The following is a 23,762-nucleotide window of genomic DNA, read 5'->3' on the forward strand; positions in this document are numbered from 1 at the left end:
GCATTATCTGTGCTGTCTGATGTTAAACATTCAAAAAGTTTGATTAACTTTGCATGGTAGGGTTCTGCTACAAGGGTTGTTGAATAGGCTTATTGTTCTATAACATTATAACCACCAGACATACAATAAGACTTGTTTATAGTCACTGTCAGTACAAAACCTCATATCCTTATAAAGCTACCTACAACTTTTATTGGAAGCTAATGGAGAAATTATTTATTCCAAGCTATTTTGGAGCATTTCTATTGGTCCATTCTTCATGAATTTGGATACAATGTAAAGGGAAGCTGGCAACGTCAATTTGTGTCAAAAAACGAAAGAAGTGGAGACGCAAGCCCCCCCGTCCCCGCCCCCCCCGTGACCACCATTGTAAAATTAAAGTCAGTAAGTCTTTGTACAGTGAACCATTTCACAACATACCACTCTGAATGACTGTTTACATCTCACTTATTCAATGTCTAGAAAAAATGCTGAATTCCAGTTATTCACATTCCAACTGTTTCTTAGAAGGAAACAGGACACGTGTGGCAACAAATGAGCTGGAACTCTAAGGCCAAAACAAAATAATTTATTTCTTTTTTGTGACATTTTATGCAGACAGCTAGAATTTAGTGTCTCAAACACTTTCGATCCATTGTTATATAGTTCTTCCCTTTGCCACACCACCCCAAAAATCAATTAAACAGTAATATCCCAAACATTAAGGAGAATGCTATTCCTGTAGATTTTTGCAAGCCTGTCAACATCAATATCATTATCTTATGCTTCTAATATGATTTCACATTACATAACAGTAATATTTTTTTTAAACAAGTTAGTGCACTTTGTTTCATTACACTAAACCACTAGCTGCTCAAATTCATTAATGAAAACAAAAGGAAAAAAAAAAAAGTAAAAATAAACAATAAAAGCCCCAGTGATTCGTTAATTTACTGCATTACTAAGCCTCTAGTAAATGCATCAAGTATATTCTCTCTGCTGAAATCTCAAAAATATACAAATGTTATATCTGATATCTGTGATTCTCTCCCAATGTCTTTTTTTTTTTTTTAACATAGTCAGGAACCCATCCTACGAGGACTGGGCTGAGGTGTGTGGGTGGGAGGGGAGGGGGCAGCAGGATTAAAATAAATAAAAAAAAAAATAAAAAAAATCAATTTCATAAAAGCAATACTTACAATGAATTAAACAGCAATACTGCATCTTCCTCTGATTACATTTTTTGAAAATACACAGCACCAGTTCACCTTCACGTCACATTTTTTTCCTTTTCTTTTTGGCGTTTGCAGAGTCCCTGCTTCCGTGAGCATGATGCCCAAAAGGTGACGTCTACGTCAAAACTCTATGTTGGGCGGGCCCCATATGCAAAAGCAACTCTGTTATCCAAGTGGTTTAGTGCAGATTCCACAAGCAAAAGCTGGTCTATATGAACTGAGCAGCTTCCATTCTTCCCCACGCTCTCTCATGTATGCTGGCGCCATCAAGAATCTTGCACTGAAGCTTCTGTGAAGGAATTTCAGATATTGCTATAGCTATCTGAACAGTCAAGCAAGCGGTAGATATCGGTTTCATATTTTGGTGCTTCAGAAAGAAACATTGCTCACATTTGTTTTTATAATCAAGGAGGACACAATAAGTGAATATTAAGCATGTAGACCGATTTCTCCCTGTTTTGTTACATGAAATGACTAGTGTACTACAAAATGAAGAAGACCACATGTGTGACAGTCTGATGTAACTGACAATCCTTCGGGCATGGAAAAAACAAAGTGGTGCGAGAGGATAAATGCATTCCAATGCTCATTCTTTTAGCAAGGAAATCCAGTATAACTTTCCAACGGCCTTCAGTTAACATTTCTTCTCTCAAACAACCTATAGAAGACTTCTCAGCAGGGGAAGAAGCAGTTTCATGCATAATCTGACCTCTGCACTGCCCACAGAGACATTTAGATCCAGCAATGCCAGACAAATCTGTCAATGAGGCTCTGAATTTTGAATGACCACCACAATCTGGTGCACACACTGGACACAACTCTAGGGCAGCCCCAGAGATTTGTCATAAGTTCACGTTCCTGTCCTGTAGCCGTTGTTCTTTGCACCATCTCTGGAGGTCAGAAGGAATGAAATGAAACGTTAACTGAATACAGGGTTGTTTCTCGTTTCTGGATGTACAAAAATTTAACTGACCAGAACTTCACAGTGGATCCTCAACCAATGTCTGCTGTTAGATTGTAGTTACAACTGCGACAATAAAGGATATTGACATCACTCGTCAATAAAATAGGCTTCAGGCTTTCCTGACCTATATCACTATGACAAATCTAAGCACAATATAGTAACTTGCCATTCGTTATTAATATTGAATGTCCTGATCTTGTTAAGAATAACAAAAAAATGTCACCCCAAAATGAAACCAAAAAGCAGCCATTGGCTTAGCCTGTCTATCATTAGCCCAAACCAACACAAATGTTGTAAACACAGCCATGTGCCTGCCTGATTATCAGGAAATGCGAGCTTGCTCAGAAGCCATTTTGGGAGGATAATGCACAAAAAAAACAAAACAAAAAAAAAACAAAAACAGAACATGTATGAGATGATACAAAGAACTTGAGTGTCTATGTACCAAACTGTGATATCATGATCTTTCACAGGCTCTTGGTTACTCAAGCGAGCTAAAAACAACTGTAATCAAAAGGAAAAAAAAACAAAAAAAAACAAAAACACCCTTCAGCAAACCAGTGATCCAACATCACAGCATGATTATTGGCAGGCTTTGACCATATAAAGTGATGTATACGAATCATTACCAAGGCTCAACAATCCTTCAGATCTTACTGCGCATTACACAATGTCTAAATACAGACTTGATTCCGAGAGCGCAATGTAATCAACAACTATGTCACGCATATTAATGCAAAATTCCAGATCAACAGCAAACCGCACTGTTGCTCCTAGCTAATCTGCCAATCCACTCAAGCACACTTTGCATGTTCTATATGGGATCTAAATCCCAAAACGGATTAAATCAACACTACTGCAAAACACATCCTTCCACTCAAAGATCAAGGTTCATGTACATCTCCCCCCCTCTCCAACTCATTCCACACTCTTTTGCTTTCCTAGTGCCCTGCAAATGCAAACAAAGCAAAAAAGAAAGAATCAGATGATCATTGCATGTCAAAAGTGATATTTGTATAGGTACATGACATGTACAGTATGCATGTTCCTTTTTCTTCTTAGTGCATATGTTCTTTGCAGACCACTATTATTGTTTCAGTTCTACAGCACAGAGCACTGGGTCCCACCTCTCCCTAACTGGGTAAAAGGCCCTCTTCTCAAAGAAAGAAAAAAAAATTTAAGAAAACAAAAAAGGGAAAAAAATATAAAATAATCGCATTGATACATTCTGAGGGGACATTGTCAAGTGAGAAGCATACATTTTTTTCCTATTTGAGGACCTCCTTCAAAAAGCTTATAGTAGCTTCTGATTTTTCATGCCCATATGCCTGGACGTCCCAGTCTGTGCAATGTCATTTTATAAGATTTTTCCTCTGGATGTGCTCCAGGCAGGAGGGGTGGCTACCATTAGATTTTAAACTTTTATATTTCATCTTTTTAATATATATATTTATATATGTATGTGTGCTTGTTATATATATATATATATATATATATATATATATATATATCACACATAAAGGATTTTTTTTAGTCTTTACTTTGGCGATATAGGGGGGATGTTCTGCTCTTTGCCAGTGTGTCTGGATCCTCCTTGGGGAGAAGTGCGGCGGTTAAAAGGGGGGCGTCTCTGCTGCTCGCGGAGCTTAAATCCTCCCGTATTGGCTCTTGGGGGGCCGTTGCTGCGATAGAAGCCCTGGGAGTCACGGGCCAGCCGGCCCTCCCTGGCCTTACAGTCTCCTCCTCGCTCCTGAGGCCGCTCTTGTCGTTCAGCAGGCCTTGTGGACTGCTCCTCCACCTTGTTGACCCGCAGCTCTCTCAGTGGCTGGGAGGCTGCACTGGCAGGGGCAGAGGTGGCCGCAGGAGGAGGAGGCGGAGGAGGGGGATCCTTAGGTGGTCGCTGACACACTTCGGCGTAGCTGAGCTTGCGAGGCTCCTAAAGAAGAGACAGATAACAGGAATGAAGGGAGTTTGCAAAATGCACTGTGATTCATCAATCTGAATTGTGCTAAAACTGCTTTGGAATGTCAATTATGATGATCACAGGAATAGTACACAGTGTGTGCGTGCATACATTTTCTGGCCAAACTAAAATTACAGAAAGCTTGGCAATACGTTTTTATTAACATGTGACAGTGATCATTTTGCAGTTTGAATAATACAGAATATTCACACTTCATTATAAAAGGCGAGTTTCGCAGATTCTCCACTCAAATCACTTGTGTGCACAAACGCATGTATGTTTATAGTTAAGAGTTTCATGTATAATGCTGATCCAAAATGTGTATGTGGGTAAAACTACTTGAAGTAAAATGTTTTGTTTGAAATACAGCTAAGAAGAGTTTGGTCTTAAGGAAGGATTCACTACAAAACTACAACATGAACATGCAATATGAATGTGTGTTTAAGCTTTGGCTAAGAAGTACTAAACCCTGTGTGCTAAGTGAACATAGACCACTACCATCTTAGTTCAGAATTAGGGAATTTCAACATAAGCGCTCAAAGTTAGCATTATCTAAGCAGTGGTACGCAGGCTAAATGAGAATCTACCATTCTTTAAATCGTTTCAAAAAGGACTGATGTATTGAATCACTGTGTGGCCAGTGATTTATACCCCAAGTGGTCACCAACCCCTCTGATGACCCAACTACCTTCTAGTAGGTTTGCTCTGCATCCTAAATCTCACAGATCCAGTCCAGCTAGTTAGGGATCATGTTGGATCAGGTGAGGTGGATAAGTGTTGGAGCTAAGCTCTGCAAGAAGACAGATCTCAAGAGCAGGGTTGGTGTCCACTGTTCTGAATAAAAGGACCTGTTGTCCAAGTCCTGTTGTGGAGAAGGGTCTCACCGGTGTGGTGGTGCTGGAGTGAGCAGGGTTGGCCTGTGAGGCTGCAGGGCTGGCTGGATTCGGCTGAGTCTTGGGGGCAGGTGCAGGCTGCGTGGGGGTTGGCGGAATGGCTGCAGTGTGGGTTGGGTTCACAGGCATCTCTTTATGGACCAAGGGCTCAGTTTTCTCCAGTTTCTTCTCCTGAGGGTTTGTGCTAGGAAGCAGAAGCAATGGAGACACAGAATCGACACTGATGAAGACTGCACAATAGCTGCTTTGGAGTCTCTTTTGTCTTCAGGAAAGCAAAAGCTAAGCAATACAGACAGGATACATGGCTACCTGTGAGTAGCAGGATCCTCAGAGTGAATAGTCGGTTTGCTCGCAGGTTGAGTAGGCCTGGGAACGGTCTCCTCCGAGGCTGGACCAGCAGGACTCACAGCAGACTCTTTGTTTGCGTCCGACTGCTGGAAAGGGAGAATTCTTGCAGTCAAGAAAACTGAACCTCACAAGCTCTTATCAATAAAACAACATGCCTTTACGTTTCCTAAACTAACCTTGTCTCTGTTCAGACCCCGTACCACGTCAGACATGCGGTTCTCCAGCATGGGCTCCCCCTGTGGGCTGACAGAGCAGCCAGGTAGAGGAGGAAAATTGGAGGCAGCCAGGTCGAATTTAGGTTGTGGAACCTTCACTTCAGCAAGTGGAACTGGCCTCTGAAAAAGTTAATAAAACAGAAGAAATTAATCTTATGATTTGAAAAAAAGAAAAATAAAGCCAACAAAAGCTCTAAAACAGAAGCAGCAGTCGCATTCATATTACTGTTGTGCGTTCATCCTCTCTCCTCCTGCGACCCCCTCTGTATGTAGTCCTCCTGTAAACACAGGTTTATAACTTCAGTATTACAGGAGAGCCATGCAACAAAAGAGGGCTGAGTGTATTGTTGGGTGGCAATTAATTCAATGAGTCACTCTAGTCTCTAGAGAGCTCAGATCAGGTAATCTGACTTCATGTCGGGCTTGACACGGGGGATTAGGGCTTTTGTGGGGGAGGGGGGCAAATTTGTTGAGAGCTGTATAGAAAAGTACGACAGAACTCAAAGGAGTGCAGAATTCATTATGCGCAAACTATAGAGACATTCTCTGCCAAAGAATTGTACATTTTCTCCCTTCTCTAGTATACCAGTTCTAGAGAACTGCTTACAGAATTATCCATGGTGATCAGCAGAAATCGCTCACAACAACTGGCCATTAACTTTGAAAGGCCATTTTTAGTGTTTGCTGCAATTCTAATGTGATGACAAACCATATGAACAGCAACAAGCAATTAATATGCTATTTACTAAAAAAATTAGTGTTGGTTAAACAGAAATTTCAGTTTCCACCTACCCCAAATGTAACCCATTACCCAAGACTCAATGTAAAACCAGTCCACTTAATAAAGCTTCTTTTACAAAACTAGTGCCTGATGATCTACAGTACTGGGCAAACACAGCAACAACCCTTCATTTATTTAATTTCCAGTCCAAATGGCCATTAAGCACAAATTAGCCATTTTTCAGCATGACGAAAAACACAGAAGATATATTTACCAGAAAATTACACAGCCTCAACTAAATAAGTATATTTTAAGCATTTAGTGTGTCCACACTCTGCTTTTATTACAGCCTTCATTCTTTTCGGGAGACTCACTTTCAGGTTTTCAAATAAATCTGCAGAGATATTTTTTTACCATGTAGTTCAGTCTTAGGAGTACATTTTCTGCAGCTCACAATCCAAGCAATCCCAACTACAAAGTTAGACTTTTCAGCCAATAAAACCTTACTGTACTTATCTCAGACACTCAATTTCAATGTTCTAAGACAAATTTTCTTCTGTTTTGTCCATTTCTTTTGTCTGTCTGAAGGGGAATATAATGCAAGCAACCGCTTTGGGAACAGCTTTTGTTGGAAGGACACAACTGTAACTGGTTGGTTTTAAGACGGAAGGATGGAAGAGTTAATGTGGCAGCAGGTGCGCAAAAATAAAGAAAGGGTAAATTAAAACCTGACAGATTTAATATTATACTTAATGTCGGAGGCTTTTGGGGAATTTTCTGTTAAATGTTTCCTGCTTTTCTCCTGACACTGAACTTAGTGGCTGTATTGACTGGAAATTAAATAAACAAAGAGTGTTCCCTGTCTTTCACAGTATTGTCCATCTGGGGAAAAAGAGTAAAGCACTTTTAGTGAATGATGGCAAGAAGAATGAAATACCTTCCACGTCCAGCCCCAGTGCTGTCTTCGGTCACGTCGGTGGAGGCCAGGTGAGGGAAAGAAGAACTGAGCTCGGAAGACCCCAGTGCTGGGCCACTGCTAGAAGGGGGCTGTGGACTGCGGAGTCCATCCACCAGAGACACAGGGGGGACAGTAGAGGTCAGCCCATCGTTAGCCCGTGCCTGAGGTTTCACGTGGTTCCTGTTCAAAAAGAAGCTAGCATCAGATATGATTGCAAGTTCTCATAAAAGATATCTACTGTCATCCGATAGATCAGTTCAGACAGAGGCTCATGATCCGTGGACTGGGGCAGCATGCAGTACCTCCGTAATATAAATGTACTTGCAAGCAAGTATAGAAGGACATTCAATCACTGCATTTCCCTGTCAGTGGGCTAACTTTGACCATTATGTCATCGGCAACACAAATTAGTCCATACAGTGTATTACTTGTATGGCAAGTAGTATGTATGTGTATATATATTATATATAAAATGCAAGTCATAATTTAGCTGCACTGAAATTGAAGCAAAAAGCCAGAATTTTTTGTTGTTTCATGAAGTCAAATGTTAAAACACTGGGCAGGGATTTTAATCAACTTTAAAAGCCTGCTTTGTTAGCCTGTTACTTTGAGAGCTACACCTCACCCACAGCACAGTAAAGAATGACCAAAAACACAATGTTAGTTATGGAGATAATGTTATTTTGACACAACAGAGGCAAAAAAAAGAACGCTCTTTCTTGCATCATAGCGGCAGAAAAAGGGTCAAGCATTTCCGACATCATGGAAAAATGCAGATTGGTATGGCATTCAATTTGAGTTTGATGTTTCTCCCCACACCAATACAAGCTTCACTGCATAAGCATGGCCAAAGTAATACTGTGTAACGTCATTTAAATCAAACACAGGAAGTATTAATATAAATGGAAGGGAAAGGGTGTTTAGTTAACCACAGACATTGGTGGGAAGGTATGTGCTGCAGTATTACTGGATGGTTTATTTTGATGAGTTATTTCTGAGGTATGAAAAGGGTGGAGTGATAAGGCAGGTATAATGATTTTTCAAGCTTCAACAGCTGTACCTGAAGGCATTTATTACATTCTTTCTTGAATAGAGTGGAACACTGTGGGGACAATAAGAAAATCAACATGAAGGCTTGAAAACAAACAGATCACATTCATTCAAACAACCTACCTGAGCGACCGGTTATATTTCACAGTTTAAAATGGAGCCATGAGTTAATTAGAAAGCAAACATCTAAGCAAAACCTTTTCCAAAAGCTAAAGTAATTGTTTACGGAGCGTTAACATGCATACATACAGGCACAGAATTGCCTTTAACTAGCACTAGTTTGCAGCTACTGTACCTTCTGCACTCTTAAAAATTAAGGTTTTCTTTACTAAAGAACCCTTGAACAAGCATCATTTTTAAGAGTGTGCTGATCAATGTACTATGAAAGACTGCCACATTAAGATAAGAGAGTCTCAAAAGGACAAACCGGTTTCTGCTGAAGGGTCGTCCAATGTTGAGAGAACTTGAACCAGTTTTGTAGTGTCCGGCTGAGCTAAATCCATTGACAAAACCACTGTTGGGAAAAGGTGCCTGTGGTAACAGGAGAAATAAATAATAGCAAATTTCATATAAATGTTAAGGTGAGCAAATTTTCAAATTAATGTGAATTCTACAGATTTTTTTTTCAATCCTCAAAATACATTAGGATATAAGCAAGATCATTCAGAGTGTTTTGACATGAAATGGCCCATTCTGGAGAAATTTAGAATCACAACAGTGTTGACAACACCTGAGACACACCAAGCCAACTCTCTGCTTCTGGATACACTCAGACAGTCAGCTGCTGTCCGCTGTGTGTCGGTGGTTGGCCACAACCAGAGAGGGTGATTGAGGGTGATTGAGGAAATGAAAATGAAAGCAAGAAAGAAATCTACACATGAAAACGGCACTCTAGTAGACACACATCGAGAACAGCATGTTTGGAATGGGCATTTGAACTAGTTTTTCCTATCCAATGTCCGAACATTTAAACAAAAAATACATAACTATAGTGCTCCCAACAAAAAAAAAATAGTTATGAATAAATATGGATGCGCTAAATCTCTGAAGGCACTCTGATAACACAAACAAAGCTTAAGTTACTTTTAGTCATATAATTATGAAAATGAAACCACACATTTTAATTTACTGTTTAAATGTACAAACATTCAACAGCCTTTCAGCCCCAAATACCGCTACTAACATTGGTCTTCTTTCACTTACACACTCTAGGCTCAGCTTACATATGGACATTTGAAGCTAATAATACATTCAAACAATATATTGCCACTGTCTAGAGGAAAAACAAAACTCCAAAATGGCCTCTTTACAGAAGAGGGCAAAACTGTTGATTATTTTTAATAGTTCATGTTAAAGTTCATGTTAAACAGTTTTATTCCAAGCCATTTTGGAGCATTTCTCTTGGAGCATTAAATACGACATTTTCACACTAAGCAACGGGTAGCTGGTAAGCTAAAATGATGCAAAAAATAAAAATTGACAAGAAAATGAGATACTTGGGTTTTTTGGACAGTCACTATATTCTTGAGATTGTATGCTCCAGTTTTACAAATTTAAGCTATTTCTGATTTAATACTATTTTACCACTATCAACATTACACCTGAACTCTGACATGCATAGGTCCACTGGTCAATCTGAATAGCAATTAAATGGCTGTATTTGTGTTGTAGATGTCTTGACTCCAGAAATTTACCATGTCCGACTTCACATCAAACCACTCTGAAGGACTTTACATCTCAACAACTGATCTGTGTGCAAGTTTTGAAAAATCCAGTTTTCCCCTTCAGTACATTTCTAACTGATTGTAAAGGCCCACAATCAAAGCATCCTGTTGCATTTTAAGCTCAACATGTTTGAGTAGCAAGCCATACCAGGGGAGTCTCAAAGTATGGAGTTGGAGATGGAGTCCAGGTGGGAGGTACAATGCCATAGAGTGGATACTGTTGCTGAGGGCTGTAGACAGGCTGCATAAAGAGTGGTGAGCTGTACTGAGACTGCGTGTGAGACTGCTGTTGGTACACGTTGCAGTCCAGGCTGCGGTAGCCGTTCTTTGCAAAGAAGGTGTTGATGGCTTTTATTCTAGCCTGTGGACAAAAGAGAAGACACATCAAATGAGTAAATGGGAGTATTTTGTTAAATAGGAGAAACTTGTTTTACGCAAAACTCACCATGATTGGTTTTCCCTGAAATGTTTTCACTTCTTCCCTTAAATATTTGTATGCCTGAAAGGAGGGGGGTTGGGGGGGGCAATGTAATTACGCAAAGATTAAAATTAGTGTGATGATGAGCTTGTACTGGCAACAGTTATTACAAAAAGCAAAGTAAAAACCCTGAAACTATACGCTATATGAAAGACATAAGAATTCACAATAATAATCAGAATCACATCAGTATCAGCATATAGATGTTATATTTCTCTGTAAAGCTTATCCAGGTAGTTTCCCAATTTCCACATTTTCAATCTGGATACTGGATAACAGCAATGGCACAATTCCCATACTGGGGCATAACTAATAAAAACAATGCTTTTACCTGTTGCGCGTCCGTATCTGATTGGAATGTAATGTACCAGTTATTGTTGTGTGCAAACTCCACACTAATGACCTTAGGACAGTTGTCATTCTTGAACAAAGCTTCCACTTCCTAGCAACAGAAAACAGTACGAATGAGGCATGGGTGAAGTTCAGTTAGAGATGCTTCATTCTTCTGCATCTTCCTAACATTCTTAGTACCTCCACAGGGGTTGTTTCAGGGAACCTCTCGCAGAATGATGATGCAGCGTTTATGATTCGGTCGCACTTTCTCCCCTTTCTCATCCACTTGCACCATAGGAGATGCTGAGGAGAGAGAGTAGAAACGAGTCATAGAGGAACAAAATGACCTCCAGACAACATGACGCAAAAAGGTAACTACAAAACAAGTATGTGATCACTGCTGTCATATCAAAACACTGCAAGTCCTTTGTTTGCCTTTTTTCTTTTTAAATGGCCCATATGGAAAAATGAGTTTCCTTTGTTTTTTAATAAAGCAGTTAAAAGTAATATGCAAACATTTTTAAAGTTTAAACATGTACCATTCACTATCCAGTCCATATGGTAAGCAGCAAAAACAGCCCATTTTAAATTGACTATGATGCTGTGAGAACCAACTATTTTATATAAATCCACATAGCAATCCACAGCAATCTAGCACCTCCCATTCTCACTGAAGTTCTAAGGAGTGTTTCAGCTCAGAGTGCTTTTTAAAAGAAGCACAAAGCAGGGCCGGTCACAACAGAGGTCATTTATGTCATCAGTCTTAAATGCACAATAGGAAAAACAGCCTGTTAAATTATAACCATTTTTGGTACATAAACCACACAAATGTAATAAATGGACTACAATGGGAATAGATACATGAAGAATGTTGGACATGGGTCCTTTAAAACTTTTTTAAAAATGCCAGTTGCATTTTATAGTGTAAACATTTCAAGATGAACCAATAGGAATGGTTCAAAATGAGTCGCTGCAAAACCTTATTACATTAACATACACTATGTGGACATCTGACCATCACACCTATATGCACTCGGATATCCCATTCCAAAACCACAGGCATTAATATGTAGTTGGGCCCTCCTTTGCAGCTATAACAGATAGTGAAGTGTGATTCATCACGCTTCCATAGCTGCAGAGTGTACCCCACTCCAGTTGATGTATGGCACAGTCCATACAGATCTTAGGCTTGTGTGCAGCTGCACACCATGGAGACCTATTTTATGAACTCTTGATGCACTGTTCATGGGCTGATGTTGCTTTCAGAGGCAGTTCGGAACTCTGTAGTGAGTGATGCAACAGGAAAGTCTTTTTTTTTTTATTTAAAAAAGAAAACAAAAAAAAACCCGCACAATGTGATTCAGCACTCAGTGACCCCGCTCTGTGTGTTTGCCTGGTCTACTGCCTTGTGGCTGAGCTGTTGCTGCATCTAGATGCTTCCTTTTCACAATAATAGCACTTACAGTTGACAGGGGCAGATCTAGCAAAGCAGAAATGTCACAAACTGACTTGTGGTAAACGTGGCATCATACGTGGCATATATACGTTACAGTGCTGTGTTTATAGTCACAGAGGTCTTCAGTAAGACCCATTCTACTTCCAATGTTTGTCTATGGAGACTGCATGGCTATGTGCTTGATTTTATACATCTGTGAGGAATGAGTGTGGCTGAAACTTCTGTATTCCATAATTAGGAGGGTTGTCTACATACTTTTGCCATATAGTGCACTTTAAGTCATACATAAAGTTAGGAACACATTTTCCTTCTCCTGTACAGTTACCATTTCAAAGATGCAAGGTTTTAGGACAACAGCAACAATGTGAAACAATAAAGACCTGCACCTGCAAAACACTGACATGTAAAAGTGTAGAAATGTAAAAATGTAAAACAATACATACATCTCAACACATCCAAGATAAGGTCCATGTCAGTAGTAAGGACCTTGATTCCTTCCATGCTGGCAATAGTCCAAATCGGGACAAACTGGTCACTGTCCATTTGAGAAATCAGGTAAAGATCCTTTGATAAGTTTTCCCTGTTGAACATACATAAGTTAAGTGACAGAAAGACTCAAAACCCAAATACATACATTTAGTGAGATCTGACCGCAGATGCCTCAGAGACCAGACCCACCTGGAGAAGCAGAATTCCAGCTCTTTCTTGAGAGACTCACGCAGACTTTCTGCAGAGAGAGGCTGCTCCTCAGACAGTTTGGACTCCACTGTGTAACAGAAACACAAGCCATCAGAGAACACAGTCTGATTTGTAGATGTTCCTACAGCCAATGGCACAGACGAATGAGACTGAATTTGACACTGAGTGTAACATAAATCCAAGTTGAGCTTTGGTGTTTATACTACTAACCATTAGTTCCACTGGTGGGCTCACAAACAGTGAAGTTTGGATCAGGGGGATCCATGCCGTTTACCACACCCTCCGCAGTGGCCGAGCTACTGTTGCCCGCAAGCACAGAGAACCCAGGCGTGTACGGTTTACATCCATTGGGCTCTGAGTAAACACAGTCCAATCAAAACAGATGTCAGCAACATCGCTAGCATTTGTCCTACCAATGTTGAGCGCACCAGGACGGGTAGGCAACGTTCCTTGTGATCAGTTAAGTTCTATCTGTCTTTATGACGATGTGTTATCATTATCACTAGGGATGCAAACTGTTTTGACCGATAACCGATCATCATCGTGTTCAGTTGTTAAGTAAATAACCTAAAACCACTAATTCGACCCATTAAACTCAAACACAGAATTGCAATTTATATAAACACGGCTAAAGGTTTTACTGAATAAAAAAACAACAGCCAGTAACAGTAACAATGTAGTGTATTTACTTACCAAATATTATTAGCCCAAGTTAACATAAGGCCTAAAAATGGCTAGCTTTAAGTTTATATGTATAGTTTAACCAACAATCAACATACAGTAGCTCACAGGTTGTAAGCATTTTCATGGGACTAACTAATCATTAACTAACACAGGTGTAGGCTATAGCTTAAGGCTATACTGAACAGTTTAAACACTTCTATATCCCTTTATCGACAGCTCTGGCCAGTTAAAATTAAGCCGAGTGTCGAGAGTCAGGGTCAACTTTGTGCGTCACTAAGGAGGACTTCTGGAAGAAAGCGCATTCTTGTGCCTTCATGTGTATAATTATCCTCAATTTGAATGAAAAATCTTCCTATTCAAATATCAATTGTTTACCGGGAATTAAATCAAGCATTAGTCTAACATTTATACAGTTGTTGTTTAACAGCTAATCAGATAATCATTAGCATGTCTAGTTATCATGGTAATTTATGTTGCAATATTCTTTTCTGAGTACAGAAGAGGATATTAACAGTAACCTATTTTTCCAGCAAGAACTACCTAATTTCAGATAAAGATATTAATAGATTTGGTTTACCCTCAGTCACGTTATGCTGGGACCAGGGAGAGGCCTCAGTGCCATCCACAAGAGCCTCGCTGGATGCAGCTGGAATCTCCTGCCACACTTTGGCATTAGGGTTCAGACCGGCTCCTTTCGAGGTCACCTGAGAACATGACAGATCAGATTCATTTCACTGTGACTTTGAGAATAGTCCAACTTATGAGAAAATTTGCTGTCAATGAATGTAAGACTACAACACCCCCCCGCCCCCCGATCAAAACTATTATCTGCCTTTAAAGTTTTACTGACGAACAAGGGCTGGAAGATTTAGCGCTTTTTCTTCAAAATTGCACATTTAAAAGACTGCAACTGTAAAATTGCAAGAACTGAATTTATTACAGCCTACACTACCAACAACATAGTCCGGTGTGGCAGCAGATTTTCATTCCAATCAAAACAGAAGCACACTCGGTTGAACAACTGATTGTTTATATGAGGTGTGCTCCTGTGTGGTAGGAATGAAAACCTTTAGCCTCACTGGCCCTTCACAGATAAGACTAGTGACCCCCAATTTAAACTTATCACAAACAACCAGACACCCATGAGCTGTGACAACACAACAAGAACTAACTGGCTGTCTAGTGCACTCATGCCAGAAAAACGTGGATATGCTGGTCTTCCTGGCCAAGGCTGGACCTTAACTTGTAGAAAGAAAAAAAATCTATAACTTAAATCAGTCAGAATATTAATCAGAAAAATGTGGTTTCTGTCCTTCTCAGTCACAGCCCATTCTTTACTTCCTTCCTCAAAACACATTTTCTACTTAACTTTTCTAACTGCCCCTCACATCCAACAACAGGCCTCCTCAGGACCAGTAGCCATTTATCTAACTAACAGTTAGCCTCTGTGTTTACACAAACCACATGGGGAACAAAATACACATAGTTACTTCACACTTCTGTATGTCACAAAAGAGGAAGGCTCATTCAGCCACTGGATGCAAGCACCATTAGAGCCCTATGATTTAGGCAATACAAAGAAAACGAACAAAATGATGGAAATGAGACAGCAAGAAGTATTTCAGATAAACACAGAAAAGCATTTGAAGATTTGGGGGAGATTTTTCAATTTCTAAACAAACTAAATGTTTTGTGTAATTTGTCTGTCCACTATGCGGATATATTCACATATAAATTTTATTTTTTACAGAATTCCTGTAATGCTTTTGTGAACATCACAGCGTGCACAATGACCACCCACTGCACATCAGTAGAGGCATGAAGTTAGCTAGTTGACCATGGGAAATAACCTGTAAATTTAAAAACAAACATGTAACATTCTGCACTGGAGCTATGACGCTAACGCCGTTTACCTCACACGAAAAGATTCAATTACTTGTTTGCTACATTAGCTATACTTAAGCGTTGTTTATGAAGTAAACTTTGCGTGACTAACATGACTTGAGTGATCGACTGCATTTGGGGTAAGGAGATTATTATTATTATTATTTTTTTTTAAGGCACTTCACTTGTACACTTGCTATATGTGTACAAACGATGTGCATAATGCTAATTCATAACATACTGCACTTATTGATTATTACATGTGGCGGAGTATCAGTCTATTTGAAATAATGTTTAAACAAAAAAAAAATTTATATATATACACACACACACACGCACGCACACATAAAAAATATATATATTTAAAATAAAAAAAATGCAAAAAATAAATAGAGGACACTACCAAGACAGTTAACTAATTATAAACCTTGCCTGATTTGCTTGACTGGTTGCTAAGGACTCCTACAATATTGACAATGATGACCCAACGTTTTTCAGCTTACTAGGTCTTGGACTTTGAACAGACTTCAAACCTGAGCTAAGTTTTAGAATTAGAACTATAGAGCCTCATCCAGCTGTGCAGCCACTGACCCTTTCAAACAGTCTCTCTAGCCATTCATACTATCAGACCATACCAGGATACCAATACAGATACCTTGATTTCATTACTGAATCCTAACTGTGGCTTAAACCAGAAATGCAGAAATGAGTACGTTAACGTCTTGCTGTCTTTTTTGACCCTCACAAACTAAGCATCTGGGAGTACCTTAACAGAAAAGGGGAAGAGGCAGGGCTTATGCTTAAATGATTAGAAAGCTACCTGAAGGACTCATAAATTAAGAAAAAGAATACTTATGTGCAGGAGAATAACCACTACCGGGGATACTATGGGATGGGGAAAATAATGTTAACCTATTCATTTGTTTCACCTACTATCAAGCAAGCGTTCAGTTAATACGTTATCACTCTCACTATACCTCAAGGAAAGCATACGAGTGAAAGCAAACCAAATTAACACGACGCTAAATCTGCATTAGTACTGTGTGCGTGTTAACCTATATACTGATGAGTATCACCAGCTATTAAAACAATAATAAATAAAATAATAAATATCAACCCCAAGCAGAGCGCTGATATCTATGTTGTCTACAACAGAGGACTTTGATAAAGCCACATATTTGGACTTCAGAGATAAAAATCAAAGACGTTCCCAATTCAATGTGACTGACTGCAACAAAAAGGGAAACATGAATGAGTTGCCTATTGCATTATCTAACATATTTATACTCCTCTGAGATTACGAAAAAATCATCCCAACAAATAAATGCCCATTACCTACTTCAATCAATTACCTACTACAATCAAATGAGTCAGTTGGCTGATAACACTGGCTGATATGGACGACGTGTGGTTTTACCAGTTTTGAAGAAAAACTATCAATAATCAGGATTTTTTGTTGGATTTTTTTGGACTTAAAATATGACCTCAATACAGGCTGTACTGGCACACTTCAACACAAAACACCATTATGGGTAAAATAAACATGTAAAATGTATGCAAAACCTAATATTTAGAAAAAGTTATAACACATATGCAAAAACCCACAAATTCTTAGGAATAATAAAACCATCCAAAGAATTCTGGTTAACTCCACTCTCCTGGGCTGCACCATTAATATTATTTAACACTGTATTTCTGTGGTTTGAGTTTAAGAAGTGACCATTTATAACTGACGGTCACTTCACAATTCACAGATGACAACTGCATAATATCTTTCAGTGAATCACTACTAAGACAATTGAAGTATACAATTAAAATAAAGATATAAATACAGAATTACTAGCCTATATTACTGGTCATCATTGGTTAAAATTTTCATATAGGTCAGGCCTTAATGTAAAGTGTTCTGAATATCATTTTACCATTATATAAGGGTGCACCAATGCTAGGCACAAACACTGGGCTGAGTGCAGAGCTCTGCCTCTTTATTATTAATGCAAATGTGGCAATAACGAAATTGCTAAATGTAGCCTGCACAACAATTCTGATGGTAGGTACAAATTTATAAGACAAAACTGCTCTCAATATTAAGACAGTCTGTTAACTACTTGGTATCCAAGACACACTTCACAATATGGAAAAGACTGTGAGCCAGAAATAATAGCTACTTTGAATGAACCAAGAGAGAAATCTGCTTTTGACCGCTACACTTACACACTTACCGGACCTGTCTTGCAGCTTGACCTTTAATTTAGGGAAAGAGTACATGTACCATACCACTGTTCTTCGAGTGTTTAACAATATAATCAGGCGACCGTGTCAAAAGCAGTCACTGAAAACAAGAGCAGCCCTGTATATTCAACTCATTTGTTTACATTAACATGTAACAAATTAACATCGCACACATGAGACAAATATACTAGAAACGGTGGCAGGAGGTTGTTTATCACTCGGCTGTTCCCTTCCTGTCAGCTACATTCACTCCACACCACTCTACTCAACAATGAATAGGCCCGATTCATGTTTTGCTCTATGATCCTGCCTTAAAGGACACATGGCTGGATTAAGCAAAATTCATGGCATTCTTCGAGTGATCTAGCATACTAAAAGTCACAACACCACGCACTTGGTACACGACTGACCTAAGCCAGCTGTACATTACACAACTTAATATACTAACTCTGCAACTTAAAAAATAATAACATATCTAAAATAGAAAGCGTCACATGGTTAATGTCAGTCTTTAGGTCATGGCTCACACACTAGACAACGACACAAAGAGGGAATTATGAGTAATAGCTACAACAAAAGCTATGAATAAGCACTCATAATCCCAAATCTCGCAATTATCACGACACAAAGCTTAAACTGGACTAGATGATTTGTTTGCTCCTTTATGCACAACCAAGAAAAACAATTTTAGCATTTTACTATGAGCTGGGAAGAAGGCACGAAATTGTTAAGCAAGCGCACTGAAGTTCTGCTCCATACATTATAAAGGCACTTGTACATTCATCAAAGTTCAACAAGCAGCTTCTCCTTCTCTGCGGTCTGCAGTGTAAATAAATGTTTCTTCCCTTTTTTTCCCTCCCTTCTGGCTGTCAATGGCTAATACCTGAAACACTCATTCACTGACCATCTCACACAACAGGACTTGTAGGTTTTGAGTTGTAAATATCTAAATGTGAAAATACTGTAAGGCCTCCAATCATTTCAGAGCTTTTAACACTGAAGGTTAAAAGAATCGCTCCCTTCTCACAGCCTGACCTAGAAAATCACTTCTGGCTGTCAGAATTTGACAGAAGGGGAAATCGTGGTTAAAAATCATGCTTAATCATGTAGTTTATATCTAGCACTAGGTTAAACTTGGGTTACTTTCCTTGCTCTTTTGAAGAAGCTTGATGTAATATGTAAACACTTAAAGTTCAAAATATACCATACAACATCCCAATCCAAACACAGAAACTAAGCTGCAAAAATAGTCTGTTTTTGTGATGTCACAAAAACCAACACATTTACTTATACCAGCACAGTCAAGTTACAGAAGGTTAAACCCTCCCATTTATGTTTAAGTTATTTAAGGAGTGTTGAGCCTGAATTGATTTTTGAGTAAGGCTCAATACAGGGCAGCCAATCAGAACAGAGCTCATTGACATATCAGTCTTAAAGGCTCATTAACAAAAACTGGCTGTTTAATTCTAAGCAGTAAAGAGAGCTAAACAAAGGGGAATCATGAGAAATGTAAGATGTGGACCCTTTAATAAAGCCACACTTCCTGAGTACTGGCACTCTATGCTAAAAGAATGACTTTAAGCTGACATGGCTTGTGTTGACCAGACAGTTTTGTCTGCTTTCTTCCTTTAAAGTTATACAGAGGAACAAGACAGAAACAATGTTTCCAGAAAGGAAAACTGCCATTTATTTCATTTATGTATTTTGAATGGTTCTTTCAAAATAATCTGAAGCAAGCAGCAAATTACATACACTGTAGTTATCGCCCAGGTCCTGGATACAATGAGTGAAGTGTACAGCACTAGGGAACCACGTAGAATTAAACTACAAATATATCATGTAGCACTAATCTAGGCTATAACTTCACTGTGAAAGTGAACAGAATGAGTCTTGCTGGGTACGCACAGCTCAAATTAACGAAACAAGCATTAAATCCCCAATCTGTCTTCTGATTATTTGACTTGCTAGACAAAAATGACTGTCACTGGTACAGTCACCTGGAATTCAAGACTGCTGACACTATTTCTTGGCTGCTCTCCTGGAATGCAGAAATGAAAGCCAGCCTTCACATTAAATTGGAAAAGTCTAACTCAGTAAAAGCACTGTAGGGCCAATGCACCCATTAAAGGGGAACACCACTGATTTTTCAAAAAAATTGACATGATTAACTAGTTAAAATTTAAGCAATATCACTCAAAGTCATTAACATTACATATAAAAACTCAGAAGACACATGTAGGTTCACTGGTGGTTTTGGATTTGTAAATAAAATGGCCATGTGTTGTAGACATGGTGACGCCTGGTTCCTATCACCACCACTGTAAAGAAACTAAAGTCTGTAAGTTTTCTCCTCACTGAAGCATTTCACATCAAACCAGTCTGAATGACTTCATCTCGAGGACTGAATTAATCTGGAAATTTTGCTGAATTGGTGGAATTCCCCTTTAAAGTGCAATAGCATAGTTTTTTCCCCCCACAGGTGATTGCTATAGGTGACTATTGTCTGAACAGACAATTGCATTACTGAAATGGGGTTAATTAAAATAAATAAATAAATAAATCAGCGTTGTGTTTATAGCCTGGCTTCCAACAGTGTTACAGCTTGCTATGCTGAAATATTTAGTACCAGGACATGTTACATGTGAATGGGGGCGCAATTGTGAGCAACCACCTGCTCCAAAGGGACTCGGCTCCTCCTCCTCCTCCTCCATAACAACTCTCATTTCAAAAACAGCTGTTGCACATTATTAAGCTTTAGCACCAACAGAGTTACTTCTAAAAGACTCCTCAGTGCTCAAAAACAAGCTGAAATGACTGTTGCTCAAGAAGACAGTACAGAGAAATCATTAATTAGCGAGAAATGAGACGATGCATTTGGTAAAAACAGTGGCCACGGGCCCCTGTCTCTCTCAGGCAGGAAGCCCAGTAGACTACAGCATTCCCAGGTGGCAAACTGCTTTTAGAAGTAAATACACCGTTTGCCATGTCCTACTCTAACACATCAGGCTTTAGTTTCGTTACTCGTGAAACGTCGCCGGGAAAGGATCTGATCTAGATTTACTCGGATTTTTTTGCCATAAATACGCTAGAGCTCGTTGTCATATGACTGACTCAGTAAGCTTCACAAGCAATGGCATCACACAGGCCGCTAACGCTGTTCGACCTGCAGTTAGCCGCTAGCTAAACACCGAACAATTAACCGCGATAACTGTAGATCTGCTCCACCGAAAATTTGCTCTTTGGTCCATTTCTAACAAGTTTAACAAACTAACGAGTGCAACAACCAACCGGCAGCTCGCCGGCTAACGATAACGCCTGTCGCAGCAAAACAAAAAGTAGGCGCCTGACTCGTTAAGACAACTAACGTAATGTTGGCTAGCTAGCATACCTAGCATACCACTTCATTAAAACACACTGATGGAAGCCGGGAGCTATAGAGTGATGGAGTGAACGTGCAAAACGTAAACAGCATCATATTGTCGCAGTGTTACTAGGGGGTGTCTAGATCGCAAGGAGCAAGAATATTTTTAATAATCGATTGACAAACAACGCTAGCTAGTTAGCTAACTAGCTATCGATACCCAACATCTGAAGCCTTCACGCCATGAGCAACTTGCCATTTAGATCTATGTATGTCAATGCTAGCTAGACGAGGCTGAAGTCGGCTTCTTGTTCGATTTTTTCCTGTTCCACCTTAAATGGTGCAGCAGTAACATTCTGCACCATTTAAGGTGGAACGGGAAAATTCGAGCAAGAAGCTGACTTCAGCTTCGTGCTAGCCAGACCAAATTAACACCACACGTCGTTGGCCTTATTTAGCTAGGCAAGGTAGCTAACTTAGCTCGCTAGGTTATCTAGCTACACCCCCTTTTTCAAAAGACAGGGGCCCGGTGACGGTGGCTGTCCACCTTGTTGTGTGCTTTTTAGGAAGGTAGGTCAACATGGAAAGGAATTCAAGGCCTTGGCTCACCATGTTGCCCGAATCTCCTCCGCCGGTCCCGGGTGCGGTCTCGGTTCCAGTTCTAGTCCCAGTCCCGGTTCCGGTCCCGTCCTCCCCGCGGGTTTTCGGTCCCGGCTGCTCAGCCTCCTCCTGCAGCGGCTCTCCGCCCTGCTCTGAACTCATCGGCCGCTCCCTGGCTCTCACCGCTGCGTCGCCTCCGTCTTTCTCTCCCCGGCCGGGCCCCCACGTGTGTCACCCACCCCCTCTTCTTTATTTCACAACCACCAGCTAGCTAAGGAACAAGACCAACCGATGTAACCGTCACTACAGTCGCAGCCGGCTCCCTAGCACGGCCACTTTAACTGCTTCTCCGGCTGCTTATGATCGCTAAGCTAGCGCGCTAAATGGCTACAGCGGAGACTCCGAGCTGGCTAGCTGGCTAGGCTGACTATTCAATGCATCGATGATGATGATGATGATGATGATGATAATAATACGATGCGAGCGCGCGCGGACGGCTACGACAGCGAACCAACACACGACGAAGACGCGGCTCCGTCTCTAGCGCGTCTTTCTCTCCACAAACACAGGCGCCTGAGCCATGCGGCGCATTCCTGAAGGGGCAGCCCGAGCGGACACAGCGGACACGCACCTTCCCTCCGAGCAGGCGGACATTAATGCGCTCCGCCACAGTCCCAGCTTCCCCAGCGACCTCCCCATGCCCTCTGAAGTCTTTCTATAACATCCGGTTAGTGAAAGAATGGCTACCAGAAACATTTATAAAATAGATGCATAAAATAGATTATTAAAATATAAAATAGATTTTTATAAATAAAAATCAACACGATCATCATCTTTCGATCATTTATGCTTTAAATGTAATTTCGTTGCATATTTGCGGAGAAAGAGTACACTTCTGATTTTTTCAACTTACAACAAGCGCTGATAGTAATGTTAATAACGCCATGGTACTGCTTTTATTTTGTAATACAGGTTGTAAACATAAGTGTGGTGCCATAAAATTATCACTTTAAGGGAAAAGTTACATTCATAAATGTCGATTGACATGTCAGATTTTTGTGTCTATCTTGTAACGCTATGTACGTATATAAAAAATTGAAAACAAAACACCTATATTTACTTCTACTACCATCTCATCTGCTTCCTTTGAAATGTCTCCCCTGTTCTTTTTTTCTTATTTTCTTTATTGGATTTGTAATTCTGTGATCCAAACATGCCTTCCCTCAAATGCAATGATCTGTTATGGTTATTTAGGTTAATATGGTCAATTAAAAAACAATGTATGAGCTCAGAGCTTCATTCATTCGTTGAATCATTTTTGAAGTTATATTTTATATACTTTTATGTAATATATATATATATATATATATATATATATATATATATGTGTGTGTATATATATATATATATACATATATATACATATATATATATATATATATATGTATATCAGCAATCACAGGAGTGATAGAGACTTTCAGATAATAGTGTGCACACATATGTAAGACATAACAAAAGGAAAAGCAGGTGTACACAGCTCCAGGCCTTGGAGGGGCCGGTGCCCGGCACAGTTTGGTGTTTTACCTAACACACCTGATTACACGGTTAATTACCAGGTTTAGTGGGTGTGTTTGAGTAGGGAAACTTCCAAACTGTGCTGTACACTGGCTCTCCAAGACCAGAGGTGTGCAACCCTGGTATAAAGTAACCATTATTAATTTAAATGAAGTAAGAGTAACCAGGTTGCAAAACGTTTACAGAAATGCATTGAAAATGGCACTGTATAAACTCAGAGTATTCATTTATTTAATTTTATAAAGGGCTTTTGTTATTAGTGATTTTTTATCCCAGCAGTCAACTGCCAGAGATATTGAGGCAATGATACCAGCATGATATGAGTGGACCAGTCACAGCAGTGCTGTAACCACGTCGGTGTCACTGCAGTGCTGAGAATGATCCACCACCCAAATAATACCTGCTCTGTG

At 39.7% G+C, this 23,762-nt stretch overlaps 1 protein-coding gene across 1 annotated transcript; it reads right to left on the bottom strand.

Moving 5' to 3' along the window:
• Nucleotides 1–1,433: 1,433 nt before the first annotated feature.
• Nucleotides 1,434–22,482, bottom strand: LOC118822116 (la-related protein 4). The gene is given in 18 exon segments (XM_036590978.1): nucleotides 1,434–4,114; nucleotides 5,026–5,218; nucleotides 5,344–5,468; nucleotides 5,559–5,717; nucleotides 5,824–5,875; nucleotides 7,256–7,456; nucleotides 8,337–8,378; nucleotides 8,754–8,857; nucleotides 10,199–10,411; nucleotides 10,496–10,549; nucleotides 10,860–10,970; nucleotides 11,060–11,080; nucleotides 11,082–11,164; nucleotides 12,761–12,897; nucleotides 12,996–13,083; nucleotides 13,227–13,370; nucleotides 14,278–14,404; nucleotides 21,787–22,482. Coding segments are annotated over 18 exon segments (2,406 nt in total). The 5' UTR covers nucleotides 21,940–22,482; the 3' UTR covers nucleotides 1,434–3,715.
• Nucleotides 22,483–23,762: the final 1,280 nt, after the last annotated feature.

The sequence above is a fragment of the Colossoma macropomum genome, unplaced genomic scaffold, assembly GCF_904425465.1.
Source record: "Colossoma macropomum unplaced genomic scaffold, Colossoma_macropomum, whole genome shotgun sequence".
Taxonomy (NCBI): Eukaryota; Metazoa; Chordata; class Actinopteri; order Characiformes; family Serrasalmidae; genus Colossoma; species Colossoma macropomum.